This window comes from Falco peregrinus, chromosome 14 (genome assembly GCF_023634155.1).
Source record: "Falco peregrinus isolate bFalPer1 chromosome 14, bFalPer1.pri, whole genome shotgun sequence".
Taxonomy (NCBI): Eukaryota; Metazoa; Chordata; class Aves; order Falconiformes; family Falconidae; genus Falco; species Falco peregrinus.
Window position 1 is genome coordinate 4,276,017 of NC_073734.1, and position 18,949 is coordinate 4,294,965.

The following is an 18,949-nucleotide window of genomic DNA, read 5'->3' on the forward strand; positions in this document are numbered from 1 at the left end:
TTTTGGGGGCCAGCCCAGAGAGACGAGGTGGTAGGACTTTCCTTCGGCATGCTGTCCCCCCCCTTGCTGTTCCCCGCTTTCTCTAAGTGTACTGTATGTTTGACCTGTGAAAGATGTAAACTTTATGATTCAGGTTATGTCTGTTCTTAACTCTGTATCTGTGTAATAAAGACAATTTAATATCAGCCGGTGACTCCATAGTCTGGGCTTGTGCTGGGTGCCCTCATGCCCCTCTCCAGGCAGCACCCTGCACCCCGCAGCCTAGTGGGGGGCATTATAATCCGGGGGGGCTGTGGAGTCATTATAGCCCCGGGGTCAGTGGTTGCACCGCGTCTGGCTCTGAGGAGTGGTGTCCACAGCGGGGGGGCACTCAGGGTTGTCCCCAGGGAACCCAACGGGATCTTCCCTCCCTGCTGCAGATGCTGCTGCCCCTATGCCAGAGCTGGCTGCGGTCCCCAGCACCACCATGGGGGTCGATGGACAAGGAGGGCCGGGGGGAGTCCCCGAACCCAGGTGAGGGCAATGCCGTGCCCCTGCGCGGCCACGCGTGTGCTCCCCGGGTGCACACGCGTGTCCGCTGCCGCCCCCGGGACTCGAACCTGTAACCCCCCCTGGCTCACGGCTGGTCAGGGCCGCCTCCCCCGCCCTGCAGGCACAGGGCGGGGCCTGGCGCCGCGCCCTGCCTTGATTGGCCGCTGATGTCTGAAAGCGGCGCGCCGGCGGGAAACGCGCACGTGGTGGGGGGAGACCGGCACGCGGCGCCGCCGCTCAGCTGGTCCCGCCGGCTCCGCGGAGGCAGCGCAGCATGGCCGGGGACCGGGCGAGGTGGGCCGGGGACCGGGCAAGGTGGGCCCGGGGACAGCGCCCAGCCCGGGGACAGCGCCCAGCCCGGGGACAGGGCCCAGCCCGGGGACAGGCGCAGAGGCTCCCGGGGCTGGAGCGGGGTCAGCAGCTTACTCGCGGGGGTGGGGAGGAGGAGGTTGTCCCTCTGTGGGCTCAAACCAAGAGCCCCGGGGTGGAGGGGTGCAGCGGTGAGGCAGGGCTCCCTGCTGCTCCTGCTGTGCAGCCTGGCTGCCCTGCTGCTGGGGCACGTCTTGCCCCCTCTTCCACTTCCCTGCTAGCAGGCTGTGATGCTTGTGCTTGGGGTTTTTTTTTCCACCCAAGGGAAGCTGCTTCCAGATCCCCTCTACAGCCCCCCTGGATTGTTAGCAAGCAGCTCAGTATGAGCTGAAGACCTTTCAGTAGCCCTTGCTCCTGCAGTTGTGGGCTCTTGCTGCAAGCCTGCCTGCAGCATCGAGAGCAAACGGCTGCAGTGGCACCTGTTCATCCTTCTGCTGGGAGCACCCTTAGAGCCTTTGCCTGGTTGCTGTTCTGCTTTAGGTTCTATGTTAAATGGCTGATTGTTTGTTTGTTAAATGACTTTTTTCCCCTGATCCTCCCCAGTTCTCTTTTCCTGGATGCTTCAGAGACCTGCTGGCAGGACCCACCATCTCTGGCAGCAGTGGAGGTGTCCTGGGACGTGACAGAGATGGCAGCTCTGCAGAAAGCTGCAGATGGTGACTCGGACTCCCCCCTGGAGGGGGACAGCGCAGAAGAGCTGGCTGTGCAGGACCCAGTGAGTGCCTGGCAGAATATGGAATCTGTTTTCTCTGTTTCTCCAAGGAAACAGAAAACCTTCTACACCTCTCTTCAAGGCTTCCAAAAATTAAGAATAATCTTGGGCACCTGATGTTAAAATCCATGAGCTGAGAAGCTGGAAGTAGAGTTGTTGCTCTCCTGCTGCCTAGCTTTTGCTGCTGAGATGTCTTCCTGGCTGAGCAAAAGTAAATGGCTCGTGTTTGTCACCAGCTTAAATCTCTGGTTCCCGCTGGCAGCTGTGGTGCTTCTGGGGCACCTCTGCTGCAGCACGTGCCGCTGTGCAAGCAAGCATGTGAAAGGAAATATTTGCCTGTTTGTTTTCTCCCTAGTGAAGCTGGGAGCTGAAGTCCCTGTTTGTGGGACAGGCTGTTGTCCCCAGCACCCAGCCCACCCTTGTCCCAGCCTGGGAGGGCACTGCTGGTGGAGCTGTGTGCTGTGCAGCACTGCAGTGTCCCAGGCCAGGGTGAGGAGCGGGGTCAGGGCATCCCAGCTTCGTGTGCTGCTGACACAGGTCTTGGTTTGGGTTGCAGGAGCTGGAGGCCATCAAAGCCAGAGTGCGGGAGATGGAGAAAGAGGATGAGAGGCTGAAGGAGTTGCAGATGAAAGCTGAAAGCCGCTTCATCATGAGCGCAGAGGCAGGTATGGGCAGTCCCTGGGTGTTGCTGTGTCCCCCCAGGGACACTCCTGGGGCATGGGGTGGCAACTGGAGCTGGAGCAGCCTGGGGCTGGACACATAAGGTGGGTGAGGGATGGGGCTCCCAGGCATGGAATGGTGCTAATACAGGATATACCCGCTTCCCTGGTAGTGTACAGGCTAAGATGCAGTAAATTGATTAAATTTAATTCAGTTAAGTAATTGAGTTTAGCACCAATAGCCCCAGTAGAGTATTCACCCTGCGGGGGGGTTCTGTGAAGAGAAAGGGAGCTAGGGGATGGAGGAGGAGAGAGCAGTGTGGGGATTTGGGTATGCCCAGATGTGATGTGGGATCTGAAGAGCTACGCAGTGTGTCAGCTTGGTGGTGGCAACGTTGGTAGCAGACCTGCATGCACAGACATCACTCTGGCAGAGGGCTCCTGCAACTGCATGGTAAAGCAGCCCTTGTCTCTGCAGGTCCCTTCCTAAAGGCAACTGAGGAAAAGATGGAGGTTGACCAGCGTTCCATCTACGTGGGCAACGTAAGTGGGAGACCCTGGAGCAGAGCCTCTCTTGCTGCTCTTTGTCCAGCTGGACATCTGTCCTAGATCCCTAGCGCGGGGGCCCATCCACTCCCACCAAAGGCTGGCTGGTCCCATCCTGAACTGTTCTCTGCCTAGCCCAGACTGGGAATGTGGCTCAGCATCTGCCTGTGATTCTTAGCCACTTGCAGATAATCTGTTGCAAGTGTCAGCTCCCCAAAATACCCCTCTGGAAGCTGCAGGTTGTGCAGTGTTGCTTGTTCTCTCAAAGCAGGGGCAGCTTTAGAGTCCATGGAGTCTCATAGATTTGGGTTTCCAGGCTGGAGCATTCAGCTGGAAGGGTCTCCTGAACTCAGGAGGTGGTGAAGCTGTGGTGGCAAGGTGTGAGTGGGGTCAGCCAGGCCCTTTGCCTCCTGTGATGGTGTGTGAATGCAGACCCACAGGCCAGGGGGTGCTGGCTGGAGGGGCCGGGGCTATCGTTGCAGGTGGATTACGGGGGCACAGCAGAAGAGCTGGAATCTCACTTCAACAGCTGTGGGCAGATCAACCGAGTGACCATCCTCTGCGACAAGTTCTCGGGGCATCCCAAAGGGTCGGTGCTGTGTGCAGGGGCCGGAGCTGGGGTCTCAAGGGTGCTGCCCTGTGCTCCCCAGCCTTTAGGAGCAGTGGGGTGTCCCTGGGGCTCTGCTCACCCTGTCCCTTGCAGGTACGCCTACATCGAGTTTGAAGAGAAGAGCTCTGTGAGGGCTGCGGTGGAGCTGGATGAGAGCGTGTTCAGAGGCCGTATTATTAAGGTAAGAGCTGGATGAGGCCCTGGGGTGCTGCACCCATCCTTCCCAGCCCCATGTGTGTGGGACTGTGCTGAATCCCAGTGCTGGCTGAGCCACCCACTGCCTTGCAGGTGCTGCCCAAGAGGACCAACATGCCAGGCATCAGTACCACCGACCGTGGGGGCTACCGGGGCTGCTTCCAGGCCCGGGGAGGGCTGGCCCAACGGGGAGGCTACTACAGAGGGCAGCACCCAAGGGTGCGAGGGAGGATGTACAGGTGAGTGGCTGGGCAGGGGTGAGTCTGGCATATTTGGATCAAGATCCCTGTGGAGCAGAGTGTCCCCAGGATGATGATACCTGCCCCTTACTCTGGCTGTGCTCAGCTTCTCGGCTTTGCACCCCCCACCCTGGCATGGGCAGGAGGAGGGAGAAAGGGCCCTGGCAGGAATATCCTCCTGGAGACCAGTGCTAGAAATGTCTCCTGCGCATCGCGTGCTGTTAGCATCACCCCGGTGTCTGTAGGGTTGGCAGGAGCCTGGTGGCTGGCCTGGATGGGACACTGGCATCTTGGGGGGGGGGGGGGGCTGTGGACAGCTGGGAGGGGGAAGAACTGAAGTGAGCAGCCAGCAATGGTGTGGCAGCTGCATCCACACTGCTGTCCCGGCATCCCTCGCATCCCCAGCACAGGCCTGGAGCTGTTCTCCACACACCTCCTGCTGCTCGTGCATCTGTGAGCTCGCTGTGGATTAGCTTCAATGACGCCCCAGCCCCTTCGGCACTGGTGGCGAGGAAGCGGGGAAAGAGCTTTGGAAGTGAAAGAAACACGTGGAAATGTGCTGGTGTCCCTGCAGGGATTTGGGGAGTGGTTGGGTGGGCATTGCATTCTCAGCCTGACCAGTCCCAGAGCCTGGCTTTGGGGCTCCCTGTCTTTGGGGGTTCAGTCTAGGTTGGCTGGGGCAGGAGGGTGAATCCCAGCTCTTGGAGGGGTGATGGAGCAGGTAGCTGTGCTTTTTGGCACAGCTGATATCTCAGCTGAGCGATGCTCCTGTGCTTTAGGATGCTCTTTTTGTTCCTGTTTAGGGGTCGGGCAAGGCTGCTGCCTTGGTATTTTCCATACTAGAAAGGACTGGACTGCCCTGGTGATGCCGATGGGACTGAAATGGGGAGACAGGACTGGAGAGACTTAAAAATACGCCTACCCAAGCCAAAAAAAAAAAGATTAATTTTAAAAATGCCATCTGCCTGGCTGCAAGGATTACTGGCGAGGCAGCCATGTGCCAGTCTACGGGAGGGAAGACTGGATCCACTCCACCCATCAGCAATCCCAGGAGGGTCTCACCTTCACCTTGCTTAGCGGTTTGAGTTTTCATCAGGAACAGTCTCATCCCCGGCCATGCGAAGGGAAGAGCTCTCCCAGATCACCAGGTCTCATTCTCATCCCATAGCAAAGGGCTGTACCGGAGGGTTTGGCTTGGCTTCTAGATGTCAAAATGCTCTCCACTGCGCTGCGGGGGCGGACCTGTCCTGCTCCACCCATGAAGCACCCTTTGCAAACTGTTTCTACAGGAGCTGCATGCTGCTTTCTCTTGCTCTTAAAGATCCTAAAGGCCTTTCCAAAGACTCTTTTTCTTCTCCAGATCAGCAGAGAAGGTCTTGGGCTGCAGCTCTAGATCTGACTGTTGGGGAGCTTTTCCTTCAACAGCCTTGTGGATTAGTGACCTTCCTCTCAGGAAGAGGATGGAGCCTAATGATCTGGCTTGGATCTGTTTTTTTTAGCTCTCTGCTGCTGTTGTGCATCTGACCACTACAGGAGGGAAGAAGCATCCCTTGCTGTTTCTCTGGAAGCCTCTCTGTGGTGGTTAAACAAGACCTGGGTGTCAAAACTCTTTTATTACAAAAGCCATCAACCCTCTTTTCCCTGCTCCTGCTTGTGTTCTAAAGCTCCAAGGGTCAAAGGGTGCTGCCAACTTAGATTTTACTTTCTTTCTTGCAGTAGCACTATTTCAAAATCATCTCCAAATTTAGTCTGAACCTTCTTCTTGACTCCCATCACCTTTCCTCCTCTGGATTCCCATTTGGGGATGGTGTAAGCCCAGCTAGATTAGAGGGTCAGGACCAAAGTGCATCCCAGGAGCTGGGTACTAGGGAACAAGCGCTGCCTGGCACTTCCCCTTCCTGCTGATCCTTGTGTTTGTGTGAGCTCTGAAACTGCTTTTAGAGGAAAAACTCTGCTAAGAGAGGTAGGCTGTGAACACCAGCAGACTGTTACTGTGTGAAGTTCTGCACTGAAATTGGTTTTATTATATAATTCTCACACTAATCTTTCAGGATCCTTAGTTAGGATTCCTCTAACCCAGATGCAACTGACTCCTAAAGCAGCTTTTCACAGCTCAGGGGGCATTGCCAGGCTAAAAATCCCACTGAATTCCGTGCCCCCCGCCCCCTTAAGATCACAAGATTATTTTTTTTTCAAGCTTGGGGACTTAACTCTTCATGTTGCATTGATTTTTGCCCTTTGCCCAGTGTGGTCTGTGCTGCTGAGACCGGCCTTGATCTGAGGTACCCTTAGGCCTAGACTACAAAACTGGCTTTTTCTAGGGCTTTAAACTTTCCATTTAGTAGCTTTCTAAATTCTTGAGACTTAATTTTTAATAAAAAATACTTTGGGGTGTTTAGACTGTGTTGTGGAAGAGGAAATGCTAAGCTCCTGTCTCTGGGAGTGAAAAAAAAGTGAAGATTTTTTTATATGAAAATGTTTTGGAATAGCAGTGTACAGCTGTGCCTTGTTTAGATGGTGGGAGAGGCTTGAACACTTTCATCTCCCGTTATTTGACAGGTTGTTGTTGATTAAATGTATTTAAGTTCTGTTTGAGAAAGTATTGTAAATGTCACTTATTTTTAAAATAAACGATCTTGCTGTGTGAACTTCATCTGCAGTGAGATGGTGCTGGCTGTGAGCTGACGCTCTACGCTGACCTGGCTTTCTCCAGGCTTGTATCCTTTGGAGCTGTGCAGCTATTTTTATTTTTAGCTATGTTTTATGTATTTTTAACCAATTGGGTGCTTGAAGCACAGACTGCAGCCTGTGGGGCAGAAGTGGAGTAGAGGTGTATAAAGTACTGAGTAGCTGTTTGGTGCCTATGCCTGCATTACCTCTGCTGAACATGCTGTAGCTGTGCGGCCTCGCAGAGGGCGAGTGTACTGCACAAGTGATGAAGCGGGGATGCCTTTCTAGTTTAGTTTGTGTGTTTTCTGTATAAATACCTGCTATTGATTTGGTAGAACAGTGGGGAGCTGCAGGGGGAGGAGATGCTAATAGAGTTTAGTTTGGGATGAGCCAGGCAGCTGTGCAATCCTAATGTCTTAATCTCTTGGTGTGGATTTATCCCAGCTGCACTACCTGTGCTCCCTGGCCTGGGCTAGAAATAACTGCTTGGTGTGCCCGGCCTGCCTGAATGAGGTGCAAAGTGATAACAGCAAATACTGTTGTGTGGGAGTCATCCAAAGATCTTCCCCAGGAAGGCAAGACCAGTGCAGGGCTTGACTGGGTTGAAGGTGGTGCTCTGAGCCCAGCTGTTTGCCATCTGCCAGAGCCTTCTTGAGTACGTAAACAGTGGCTGGGGCTGCAGAGAAACCTGGAGCCTTAATTGTGGAGTTTTCTCTTTCCAAGAACTAACGCAGTAAGGGCATACAGGTCTGAGTGCTCCCAGCTAAGGAAAACCAGGCTGAGGAGCCCACTTATGTTTGAATTAAGCATTGCTTGTGATGTTCCTGTCAGAATGAGCAGTCCTGAGCAGCAGCAAAGGGGGTTGGCAAACAGCAAAAGGACTGCTGTGGCTGATGTGCTGTTCCTGCTTCAGAGGAACTGCTCTGAAGCACCATTACTTCTGAGGAACAGTGCCACTCTGCATCTCAGCTGACTAAAATCTAGGTTGACCCTAATAATAATCTCCTAGCTGTCTCTTTTGTGCAGCTGTGCTTGCTCTAATCACAAGCACAGCAAGAACTGCTGTTTTTACACAAAGCCCAACTTCTACAGAAACATCTGAGTTGCACAGAGGCACAGCTGCACACATTTCTGTAGGGAACAAACCTCCTATCTGACACAGTATCCTTCCTGAAGGGAGAGCTGCCTCTCACATGTTACCTGAAGGCATAAAGCTGAACAGCAACTTCTGTGCTATACTCAGGAAACCTTGCAGACATCAAGTTTATTCTACACAGAATAAAAATATTACACAGAATGAAGACAATATATACATCACTTTGTAGGCACACACCTACATGTGGGGAATGTTCTCAGTGCTTGGATGAGAAGGGGAGAGCTTCAGCACACCTGCATCATCATGGAGTTCACCATGCTATCAAAAGCCCTAGAGAAAGAAATGAACACAGAATATTAAAGGAAGCAGCTAGTTCTGCACAGCAGACCTCTTGTAAAAAAGCCAATGGCTAACAGTGCCTCTTACTGGTTAACAAGCTGGCTCTCCCTAAGTGGAATATATGGTTTTACTCTTTAACTACAGCATGCTCCATTGAGTAAATAATTACTTTTGATTAAGTAAGGGCAGGTCTTATCCTGGCTGTAGGGGACCCACACTGGAGCAGCTTGTGAAAAACTGCAGCCCATGGGAAGGACTCACGCTGAGAAGTTCATTGCGGACTGTCTCCCATGGCCTGCCTCAGCAAAGTATAAAAGAATTTGTTCTTGCCTAGGCAATGGAAGCTCCCAACAGAATTAAAATTCCCTGTGAGATTACAGGTGAGAAATGGTGGGCACTAGCCCTCACATGTGAGGAATTACACATGCTGAATGCCCACCTGTCCTCACCCAAGGATAAGTGCAGTTGTTCAGTCTTTAAGCTGCTCTACTTACCTACGTTTGTTTTCATATTTACCTATGGAACAGGCAATTTTTTCTCCTCAGGAAATTAATTTTCTAACACCAGTTCTGAGGTGGGAGTGAGAATTCAATGAAACTTCTCATGAGACTATCAGTTTTCTGTTACTCAGTAAGGGCCCAAAGACAACACAGCTGTTCTCCATTCAGGCAGTTAGAGCACACATCTGAACTGGGCAACCACAGGGGTTATGCTCTTGGTCCTATTAGATCATAGATACACTAAAAGTTCCACAAAGATGACAAAAGATCAGCATGGTCATCCCACTTACCTGGAATGGATACGGTCCCCAGGGTTATAAAAAGGGTTGCACATTATGTCTGTATATGAATTATGCAGCTTTCGGAACATCTGAAAAGGGATTATAGTTTAATTTTTTTTTTTTTCTTCTCAGCACTTTATGAATAAGCGGAAGTAGTAAAAACACTGATGTGGCAAGTTGTGCTGATTTCCTGCACTTACGCTGCGGATCTCATTGTCTCGAAGTGCTGTGTTTGAAGAATCCACCACCATAACAAACTTCACCTTCGAATTTGTCACGTAGCCGTATCTGTGCATCTGTTAAGGCATGTGCTTCTGACACACCAGAGCCTGGCAAAGCAACTAAAACAAGGCTGGAATACACTCAAAGAAATAAGCTGAAAGGAAACATGATGTTCCTGCTGTGTCCAGCACATAGCTAGGACTAGATCAGGCATGTTTGGTAAGGTTCTGGATGACCTGATGGTGATCTTACAGTGTCATCTGACCAGTACCTTCAAGCTACCCAAACAGTGGCTGAAGTAGTTTTAACTGATCCATTTTAAACTCTAGTCTGGATTAATTCATCAAGGCTCTGTGTGCACCAGCTGATGCAGGACACTAGAATGCAGGAACTGTATCCCCTTTCTACCTGACTTCTGCCATCTTTGAGTACTCCAGGGCCAGTAAGGCATGCCTTGCAATTTCAGAAGCAGCTTCCCACTAACTATTTTGGAAAGGTTTTTCTCTTAGGAAACATTTTAACGACACAGCCACCTTATTTATTCTTGTTTGGAAGACCACAATCAGAGACCTGGAAAGATCTTCCAATATCGGCCAATGTGACCCACCTCCAACTTCATGAATTAACAACCAGTTTATGGAAACCCAGAAATCAGGTCTGCTGATAACTTCCATCTGTGGGATTCAGAGAAAAAGCCAAAGAAAGCTCAAAAAACCAACTTTGTGACTTAAAAACGCTGGGGAAGCTGTGGCCGTGGAGTACAGATCTTAGGGAAATCAGACCTGGGATTTAGGTACTTGACCAGAGATACCTTCATACTCCTGCTGCTTTTGCTGGAGTTTTATTGGAGTCTAAGCTTTGTCCTAGTTGCAGCCAACTGTTTTAACTAATCAGGGAATAAACCACCCAGTTTATGAAAGGTGAAGTCTAGCTGCACGAGGCACTGTTCACACATTGCACTCCCTCATGTAGGCTAAAAATAATTTTTTCCACCACCTGGTTGGGCAACAAAACAGATGCTGAACTGACCAAGGCACCCACCTTGAACCGCTACCTGACAAACTGGTCAGTGAACAAGTCTGTACATTTTCTGCTGATGTCTTTAACATGCCACCAAATAGGAAGAGAGTTTTCCCAGGCAGAGCCCCTTGCAAGAAAGAGCTTAAAGATACATAATGGCATGGCAAAAAGCATTAGAAAGATACACCTTGTAGTCTTCAGTGGGGTAAAGAAGCCCTAGGTACAGTTCCCTCTGATCTACAAGAGCCTTGCCCATCGCAGAGATCTTTTCATCCACAACATCAAGGGAAGTGTGCACAGTGTAGTGGAACTTCAGCTCATTTTCAGTTGGAACACTCCGGATGTAGAGGGGATAGTTCTGAGAAGGAGAACAAGTTACACTAACTAGGACCAGCCACTCTGCTGTGTAAAAGCAATGGCTGATGCCACAACACTGCTTTCACCCAAAGCACTGCTCTGTTGGAAGTAAACTATTTAACCATTTTACTTTCACAGCTGTCACAGCACAACTCCCCTTTACACCTTGCAGTACTTGTGAAGTGGATCGGTCTCCAAGCAGCAGTGGTAAAAGAATCATTTGCACAGGCACCGCACAAGGCTCAGATCTCTCCACTGCTTGACCTGCCTCCTTGTGCCAGCAGAGCCTGTCCCCAGCTCTTTCTGAGGAAAACCCCTCTCCTCTCCTGGCAGCAGGACACCCCAGGGCACCTTCACACTGTCCTTGTGCTCGCTGCACCAGCTCCCCCTGCCCTGACCCCAGCCTGCTCCTGCCCAGCCCACTTCAATCTCCAGTGTCTGCCCTGCTCCCGTCTGTATCTGCCAAGGCTATGCTCTGTTTCTCTTGCCCCTGCCCCACAGCCTCACAGCAATGCTGCTGCCATCCTCACCCCTCTTCAGGCCCCACAACCCCGCCTGGCCCTGCTGCTCCACTCAGGACCTGCAGCCCCATACTCTGAGATCCAGCCCCTCTCCCCTCAGGTCTGCTCAGGTCCCACCTGACCCCCCTGCCTCCCTCAGACCCCACAGCCTGACACTCAGCCCCACTCCCCTCACCCATGTTCAGGTCCCACCTGACTCCCCTGCCCCACTCAGGACCTCCACCCCCACACCCTGAGAGCCAGCCCCTCTCCCCTCAGCCCTGCTCAGGCCCCACAGCTTCACCTGTAGCCCCCCAGACCCCAAACTCTGGGACTCAGCCCCGCTCCCTTCACCCGTGTTCAGGGCCCACAGCTCCACCCGGCCCCTCAGCCCTGCCCAGGCCCCACAGCCGCCCCTGTCCCCTCAGCCCCCCAGCCTGAGGCAGCCCCACCCCCCTCACCCCTGTTCACCTCCACCCGGCCTCGCCCAGGCCCTATAGCACCCCCCCGCCCCCCACGGCCTGCAGGCCCAACCCCGCTCCACCTCCTTGGCGATCACGGCGATGCACACCGCCATCTTGTCCCCGCCTACGCCGGCCCCGCCCCGCCCCGCCCCGCGGGCGGGTCACGTGACGCGGGCGCGAGCCGCGCTGCCGTAACGCGCGGGGGGCGCGCGGGGCGGCCGTTGCCATGGCGAGGGCGCTGGTGCTGCCCCTCTGCCTGAGCTGGGCCCTGGGCCCCGCCGCGGCCGCGCCGCCCAACCTCCTGCTCCTCCTCATGGACGACGTGAGTGGGGCCCGGGGGGCAGCGGCCTGTCAGCGGGGGGCAGGGGCCCGGGCCACCGGGAGGAAGTCGCTTGTGGGAGGTGTTAGGATGGAGGGAGTGGAGGTTCGTCTCTGGGGAGGGCGGCCTGTTTGTGACCCAGAAGGGGGCTGTGTGCCTGTCCCCAGAGGGGGCTTGGGTACCTGGGAAGGGGTCACTGTGGCTGAGGGAAACTGGGGGCTTGGCTCCACAGAGTGCTTGTTATGGTGTGTGGGCTGGTGGGGCTGGTCACCAAGGCAAGAGTGGGGTGGTGAGGTGGGGTCCCAGGGCTGGCAGAGGGGTTCTGGTGGCAGCCCACCCTCTCCTAGGCCCAGGGTCCTTGGCAGGGATAGGTTGAGCACCAGCACCTTTCAGGCAGGGCAGCTGTTCAAAAATGTCCTGAGGTCTGGGAAATTTCTACGCGGTGCATGCAGGGCTGGTCAGAGACACTGTGGCGGTGGTCCCTGAGCTTGCAGGAGCATCGTGGCCTGTGGGCTGGGTCCAAAGCTGGACTGGTGCTAAGGCAGAGACCTTGAAATAGGGGTTTCACCAAGTTGGCTGCCCGTGAGCCTTATCCTGTAAATTACTCTTCTGGACATCCTCCTAAGTACACATCAAGGGCCACTTTTGGGCCTGGCAAGATTTGTGTTTTGAGAGCGTGTCTTGAGCATTTATTTGCTGCTTTGTGCTCTCTAGAGCTCTGTTTCACTGACTCTGTGGAGCAGAGCTCTCCCTGATGTGCACAGTCTCCCTTAAGTCATAGTTTCCAGGCTCACACACCATCCCTTCCAGGTGGCACGGCCTTCGTGTTCAGCTGTGTGCCACATCTGTTCCCTTTGTCAGCAGGCTGGGGCCTGTGGGGTACCACGTGGACAAGGTCTCTACTGTGATCCATGGTCAGAGGTCTTCAGCACAGTGATTCAGGCATAACTCAGGGGCTGATGTGATGATCTGGAGAAGTCTGGTTGAAATAAGCAGGAATAGTTGAGTAAGTCTGTAGGTACTTACTCTGAAAGCCATCATGCTTTGTTGCTTTCTTGAGTCCTTGCCATATTTTGTGTAAAAAGTGGTGAAGAAATGAAAGGAAGGCCCAGGCCCAGCGTATCCCTGCCCTAGAGACACTGCATGCAAACCTCTTGCTATTTCTTGTGTCAATGTCCTGATGAAAACAAATGAGACCTCTCAGATCTATAAAGTCAAGGCCATATGCAAGCCTTTTGGAATTGATGCTTACACACCTACATACCTTATCATCAACCTAATCATCTTATCTATCAGTCTGTTCATAATGGCTGAGCAATTAATTCCGCAGTCCTTGACAAATGATTCCACTGGCTGGTAAATGTTGAAAAACTGTGTCTTGGTGATTTTTCAAACCTTGATTGAATCCTTCTGAAGCTAAGACTTGGTTTTGTAGCCTACAAAAATAACTGGCAACCGAATACCAGTGATGGATGTGGTTGTCATAGCACTGAATAAGGTGTATCTACAAGTGTAGACAAAGAAAGTCCAGTACATTTCAGGACATGTTTTAGAAACCCAAACTTGCCTCCTGGAAAACTAAACAAGAAGAAAACTCATTCTGCTAATTTTTATTCTCTGAACTGGGGCAGGGGGAAGGCAACAAATCTCAAGAGTGGAAGTAATCACAGATTTGTTTCCAATGAAAAGTCTTTTCATTTTTGCATGTTTTCATTTTTGTAGTGGTCTTAGCCACGTAGGTAAGGAAATACATTAATTTTCAACACATTCAAGTTGCTGCCATCTTCCTGTTTTGCTTCTCTAATAATATTTTCATGTCACTTCAGGTGTGTTTATAGTTGAAATGCATTGTGTGCTGTTTTAAACTACTTGAAAAGCTAATGAGGGTGGGTGCGTGACTCAAAGGGCGGGCAAGCTCTTATCACCTGTTTGGTTCTGTTCTGCCATTTCAGTGTGACAGTTGTTTTCATGGTGTTTCTACACTCCTGTACAAGATAATTGCCTTGTAAGCCTCATTTTTCTGGCCAGTTGAGCCTCTGGCAGTCCATCTCAATTTTCCATTCAGGAATATTTCCCCCTAAGCTGGCACTTGTAATTTTCAAGATGAAAGCTCCTTGGGACAGTGATTATCCCACTCTAGAAGTGTTGGTATGGCATGAGACATGATGAGGTACATATCCTGACTGGACCTTCTGTGAACTATTTATTTATTTAATATGCTGTTCATTAAAAACACTTCTCCATGGTCTTTTGACTTTGGTCCTTCACTAACTTCTGTGACTCTGTCACTGTGTGTGAATTAGAGCAATGTGATAATGGTTTTTTTTTCTCCTTGATGGTAAAGATGGGGGTGATCCCACTGAATCCGTTTTAATTCCACGTCCTAGTGTTAGGTGGTACCGTTTAACTGCTCCTTGCTCAAACCTCAGCAGCCGGCTCTGCAGCTCTCCAACAATTTTTGTTTCCAAACTGCACCACTGCAGTGTAAATGTTAGACTTTCAAATGGGACCAGACAGATGGTTTTATAAAGATCTTGATACATTATGCCCTCCATATCAGTTGCTCACCTGATACGCATCTGTATTAAAGAAAGCTATTGCCTTTTTTAAAGCATAATATAATCTCTAGCAACCATGGTGCCTAATTGCTCATTAAGTTGTTCCCTTCTAGAACCTTCTGTTTTAAGTCACTTTTATTTGTATTATTACCAGTAATAGTTTTCAGCAATGAACGCAGTCAACATGATGGTAATTTTATGGTTTTCCTGGCATGTGACCCCTCTGAATTAGGAGGGAGATACAGGGTGAAACCACTGTCTTACAAATAAGCAGAGTGACATATAATGCCTCTGGCAGGTTTCTCCCCAGAGCTTGCTTTTAAGAGAAATGCTTTCTCTCTTTTTCCTGCAGCACTGCTTTTGAGTTTAGACCTTTTCCTTGCATTTCTAGTTACTTGTACACAGATGAATAGATTGAGCAGGCTGACATGGAGTCCTGGAGTCCAACACAAAGACATGTAGCCAGGGACTGAAGGGTCAGATTTTGCAGGTGTACAACATTGAACATACCATGTGTAACTTCCTTTTCCTCCCTGGTATGTTTGCATTTGCCAGTCTTCAGGCACTTGAGTAAGATTGAAGGCATTAGGGTTCTTACCCTGTTGTGCTACAAGTGTTTTAATGCCTGTTAGCAAGTCATTTAATCTCATGTGTGCCTTGGTTTCCCATTTGCCAGTGAAAAGCATAATAGTTCCCTGCTTCACAGGGCTGGGGAATATAATTTTTATCACGTGAAGTAATCCCTATGTAGGGAGATGAGCACTATAAAGATTTAGAAATGAAGGGATACAATAAAAGTGTTATGTGGGCCCAGAAGCATTGTTGTTGTGTAAGAGTAAAAGTACTTTTACATCTTTTGGTGTGTTCTTTTTACAGATGGGTTGGGGTGATTTGGGAGCTTTTGGAGAGCCTTCTAAGGAAACTCCTAACTTAGACCAGATGGCTTCAGAAGGGATGCTTTTCCTGGATTTTTATACTGCCAACCCCCTCTGTTCTCCATGTAAGTAAACTGGAGTTTTAAACTAGCATATAAGCATGCCACCTTCTGAGAAGATTGGGACGTTTGCCAGCATCGGACGTGAACTAGTAACCAAACCAGTGATTACCCCCAGGGCAGTTTGGATTTGGTGCTTTGATCTTGGATTTTGCTCCCTTTTTATTTATGTTTTGATTGGAAAACCTACAATCTTCAGTTCATACAAAGCACTGTTTCAGTGATCAAATCAGTCCATCTAAAGGATTTTTTTACTACATTATGGTTTAGTATTCTAGCCTTAGTTGTTGCATTTTTTAATCTTTCTTGGTTTGGGATAAACAAACAAAGCAGTATCTAAATTGTTGCTGAACATAGTTTGTTGGCTTTGGTAAGACTTTAATGCAAGGAGTGGCAGCAGGTCATGTCCTGCTTTTGACCCTGGTGGCTTGCAAGATTCCTGGAGAAAGGGACAAGAGATAAAAGAAACGTTTGGGTCTGGGAGACACAGATATTTTTATCCTTATTGTTTTTTTCTGTGGGATGGATTTTTTTTTTCTTTTTTTTTTCTCAAACCTGATTGGCAGCCAAGAACTGAAACAAAAATGAGGAACAGGGGCTTTATATTTGGGATTTCATTTAGGATATAATTTGGCAGTGTACTGATGACTTCCTTGCTCAGAAAAGGCATTTAAGATATGAAATCCTGCTAAGTCAAGTGGTGGTACTGCATGTGCTTAAAGTTAAACATCTGTTTAAATGTTCCCTGCAGTAAGGACCTGACTTTTATTGTCAAAGCTGGACAGCTCTTTCTTCACTATTACATGACTTTTGTTCAGGCAAGCTTGAAAACTTAGCCTTAAGCATCTAATCAGTTTGTGTTAGGATTTCCTCTTAAATATATATGTACATCAGGAGTTCCTTTTATAATTACTGAGATAAGGGGCAGCTGCTTTGACTATTGAAAGTAATTACTGTTTAGCCATGGGTAATTTAACAGAGGGGCCAAATTTCAGTGGGGTTTGTCCTCACTCAAATGGTATTGCATCAGAACCTGACTATCTCCTTGGCTCACTGAAGAGGAGAGTTGCTGCGTCTTCTAATGTGAGTGATCATAGTAGCTGGCTGTGGCACAAGGACACTGACATGCTTCAGTCAGCATGCTGTCCTCAGCCTTAATGCAATAATGTTAATATTAAGCAGAGAAAGCATGTAAAATAAAATGTTTTTTTGTTATTTGCAGCAAGAGCAGCACTGTTGACGGGCCGCCTCCCAGTCAGGAATGGTTTTTACACCACGAATGCACATGCCAGAAACGGTATGGGCTTCATTCCTGATTTTCCTTCCTCTCTCAATTTCCCTCTGCGCTTTGTAGGAAGTTTTGCTTTGGACAAAGGCTTGGCTCGGTGGTCTTCCCCCATGGATCTTCCAGAGTGGCACAAAAAGATTGCCATGTTAACTGCTGCTAATAAGCGTGAAATGTATTGCTTCCTCCTCATCAAGCAGAAAACCTCCTCGCATTAAGAGACATAAACAAGGCTGGTTGATCCATTTGCTTCTACTGGCTGAGAAATGTTTCCTCTGGGCAGTCTAATTGCTGTCTGGTGAAAGAAAGTCACATGGGGTGTATGTTGACACCCAGAGTAAAGAACAAGCTGCTTGCAGTTTTATTCAGCAGCCAGTTTTCTAACCATTTCAGCCTTGGCAGTTTTATAGCACTGTTGTGCCCGTAGTGCTTCTACTGGGCAAGATTACCAGTTCATAACATCCCTGGGTTGGTTTTTGTTCCTGTGGTTGGTTCCAGTGTGACAGATGCCATATGCTTGGGCAAGAACCAGTAGCTACATGCTGCATTCACACTGCGTAATAGCAAACGTGCTTGGCTATCTCGGGCCTGACCAAAGTCACACCTTAGATTCTCAAGGGCCAGAGAGCTGTGGACGTGAGATGTAATTTCTTTCAGCTCTTGCAGTCTGAGCAAGTTTATCAATCATTTCATTTAGGACAAATACGCCTTCAGTTCAGAAAATATAAAGCAAATCTGCAAGAGCAAAGGCAACTCCAGTGCACACCTAAAGACTTGCTGTCTTTATGAACCCCTGCTTTCAAGGGTGTTATCTTCATTCCATGGTGGCAGCCCCCTTTATTATTGACTGTGGTGTGCAAGGAGATGGAGTTCTCCCTTTGATCTCATTATTAATTTTTTCTCTTAATCTTGTGGCCTGGGAGACCTTCCAAGTAGTGGTATTGCTGGGATTTCAAATTAGTTGCTATTTCTGATCCAGTAACAGTGCTTCTAATGATAGGTAACCACGAGCTGCTTGCTCTAATATTTGTAAGAGTCAGAAAGATTTTTGTTTGTTTTATGCAGCATACACACCACAGGATATAGTAGGAGGAATCTCAGATTCTGAATTACTGCTTCCAGAGTTGCTGAAGAAAGCTGGCTACATCAATAAGATTATTGGCAAATGGTAAACTTATTTTAAGATGTCTTGCTTTGAGATTTCAGTGTGCATGTTTACATATTGTGAAGGAGCAGCAGAACAACCTGAACTGCAGGGGAAAAAAAACCTGTTCTGAAGCTCAGATGTCCAACTTTTGAAATCTGTGGTGGATTTTCCCCCCTGCTGTGATCAATTTCTGAATTGAGTGTCACTATTGCAAGTACATACATATATCTTCATACAAAGAGTTGAAGAGGTTTTAGGCGGTGTGTGTGTGTGTGTATTTATTTATTTATAAACCCTTCAACTCTTTGTGCTTTCATCCATCTATCACACAATTTAATCAAAAAATCCAAGATGTTCTGTTGGAACTTGCCTTGAGCACCTACATGCTTTTTATCTTTGGCCCCTGATATGTTGAGGTTTTTTGTTAATAGACTAAATTGTGAAAGCTGCTTTTTTGGGAGCTAGAAGCGTGTGATACAGAAGTAGAGATGCAGACATCTCCAGGGCTACATCAAAGATTGTTTTTCAAGTGTAGAAAGTCAGGGTGGATAGGAACAGGCTTGACTGGGACAATTGATACCAGGTGTTTTAAAAGACCTAGAGAGCTGATGACCGCAAATACTGTGTTCAGGTTTGGGCCCCTCACTACAAGAAAGACATTGAGGTACTGGTGTACATCCAGAGAAGGACGACAAAGCTGGTGAAGGGTCTGGAGCACAAGGCTTGTGAGGAGCAGCTGAGGGAACTGGGGTCATTTAGCCTGGAGAAAAGGAGGCTCAGGGGGGACCTTATCGCTCTCTACAACTGCCTGCAAGGAGGCTTTAGCGAGGTGGGGGCAGTCTCTTCTCCCAAGTAGCAAGCAACAGGAGAAGAGGAAACAGCCTCAAGTTGCGCCAGTGCAGGCTTAGATTGGATATTACAAAAAAATTCTTCATGAAAAGGGTGGTCAAGCGCTGGAACAGGCTGCCCAGGCAAATGGTGGAGTCGCCATCCCTGGAGGGATTTGAAAGCCATGTGTTTAGGAACATGGTTTAGTGGTGGATTTGGCAGTCCTGGGCTGATGGTTGGACTTGAAAATCTTAAAATTATCTAGGTGCGAAAAGACCTTTATGATTCTGTGGTCCAATACTCTGTGAATATTGTCCTTCAGCTTTATGAACTTTCATGGAAGTACAGTATAATCTATGTAGAGGATACAGAAGAACTTCTAAAAAACAATATTTTGTGATGTCTGCAAAGAATCGGAATGGAAAAGCCTGAAAGATACTCAGATCAAATGAGCCCGGTGGAATTACCAGTCTAACAGTTGAAACTGGTGCAGTTGTAACATTCGAAT

At 49.3% G+C, this 18,949-nt stretch overlaps 3 protein-coding genes across 5 annotated transcripts in view; 2 read left to right on the forward strand and 1 right to left on the reverse strand.

Annotated features, from left to right (window-relative positions):
• Positions 1-476: 476 nt before the first annotated feature.
• PABPN1L (PABPN1 like, cytoplasmic) lies at positions 477-6,559 on the forward strand. The gene is made up of 8 exons (XM_005235503.4): positions 477-601; positions 1,444-1,615; positions 2,169-2,277; positions 2,750-2,814; positions 3,300-3,406; positions 3,521-3,608; positions 3,716-3,861; positions 4,665-6,559. Exons 1-8 carry the CDS (start codon positions 477-479, stop codon positions 4,702-4,704), a joined length of 852 nt encoding a protein of 283 aa, XP_005235560.2. The 3' UTR covers positions 4,705-6,559.
• Positions 6,560-7,776: 1,217 nt separating this feature from the next.
• TRAPPC2L (trafficking protein particle complex subunit 2L) lies at positions 7,777-11,479 on the reverse strand. Its single transcript, XM_055818502.1, has 5 exons — positions 11,391-11,479; positions 10,175-10,347; positions 8,948-9,035; positions 8,757-8,836; positions 7,777-7,957 (listed from the first exon to the last, which is right to left on the reverse strand). The coding sequence occupies exons 1-5, from the start codon at positions 11,421-11,423 to the stop codon at positions 7,912-7,914; spliced, it is 420 nt and encodes a 139-aa protein (XP_055674477.1). The 5' UTR covers positions 11,424-11,479; the 3' UTR covers positions 7,777-7,911.
• GALNS (galactosamine (N-acetyl)-6-sulfatase) overlaps positions 11,463-18,949 on the forward strand; it is a 48,891-nt gene continuing 41,404 nt past the window's right edge. Inside the window, exons 1-4 of one of the 3 annotated variants that reach the window (XM_005235456.4) lie at positions 11,463-11,632; positions 15,064-15,187; positions 16,404-16,478; positions 17,532-17,634. In XM_005235456.4, the coding sequence (XP_005235513.1) occupies positions 11,537-11,632; positions 15,064-15,187; positions 16,404-16,478; positions 17,532-17,634 (398 nt within the window). In that variant the 5' untranslated portion in view covers positions 11,463-11,536. Of the gene's footprint in view, positions 11,633-15,063; positions 15,188-16,403; positions 16,479-17,531; positions 17,635-18,949 lie in introns of those variants that run through there. The other 2 variants (XM_055818500.1, XM_027783941.2) reach the window with 2 other exon arrangements.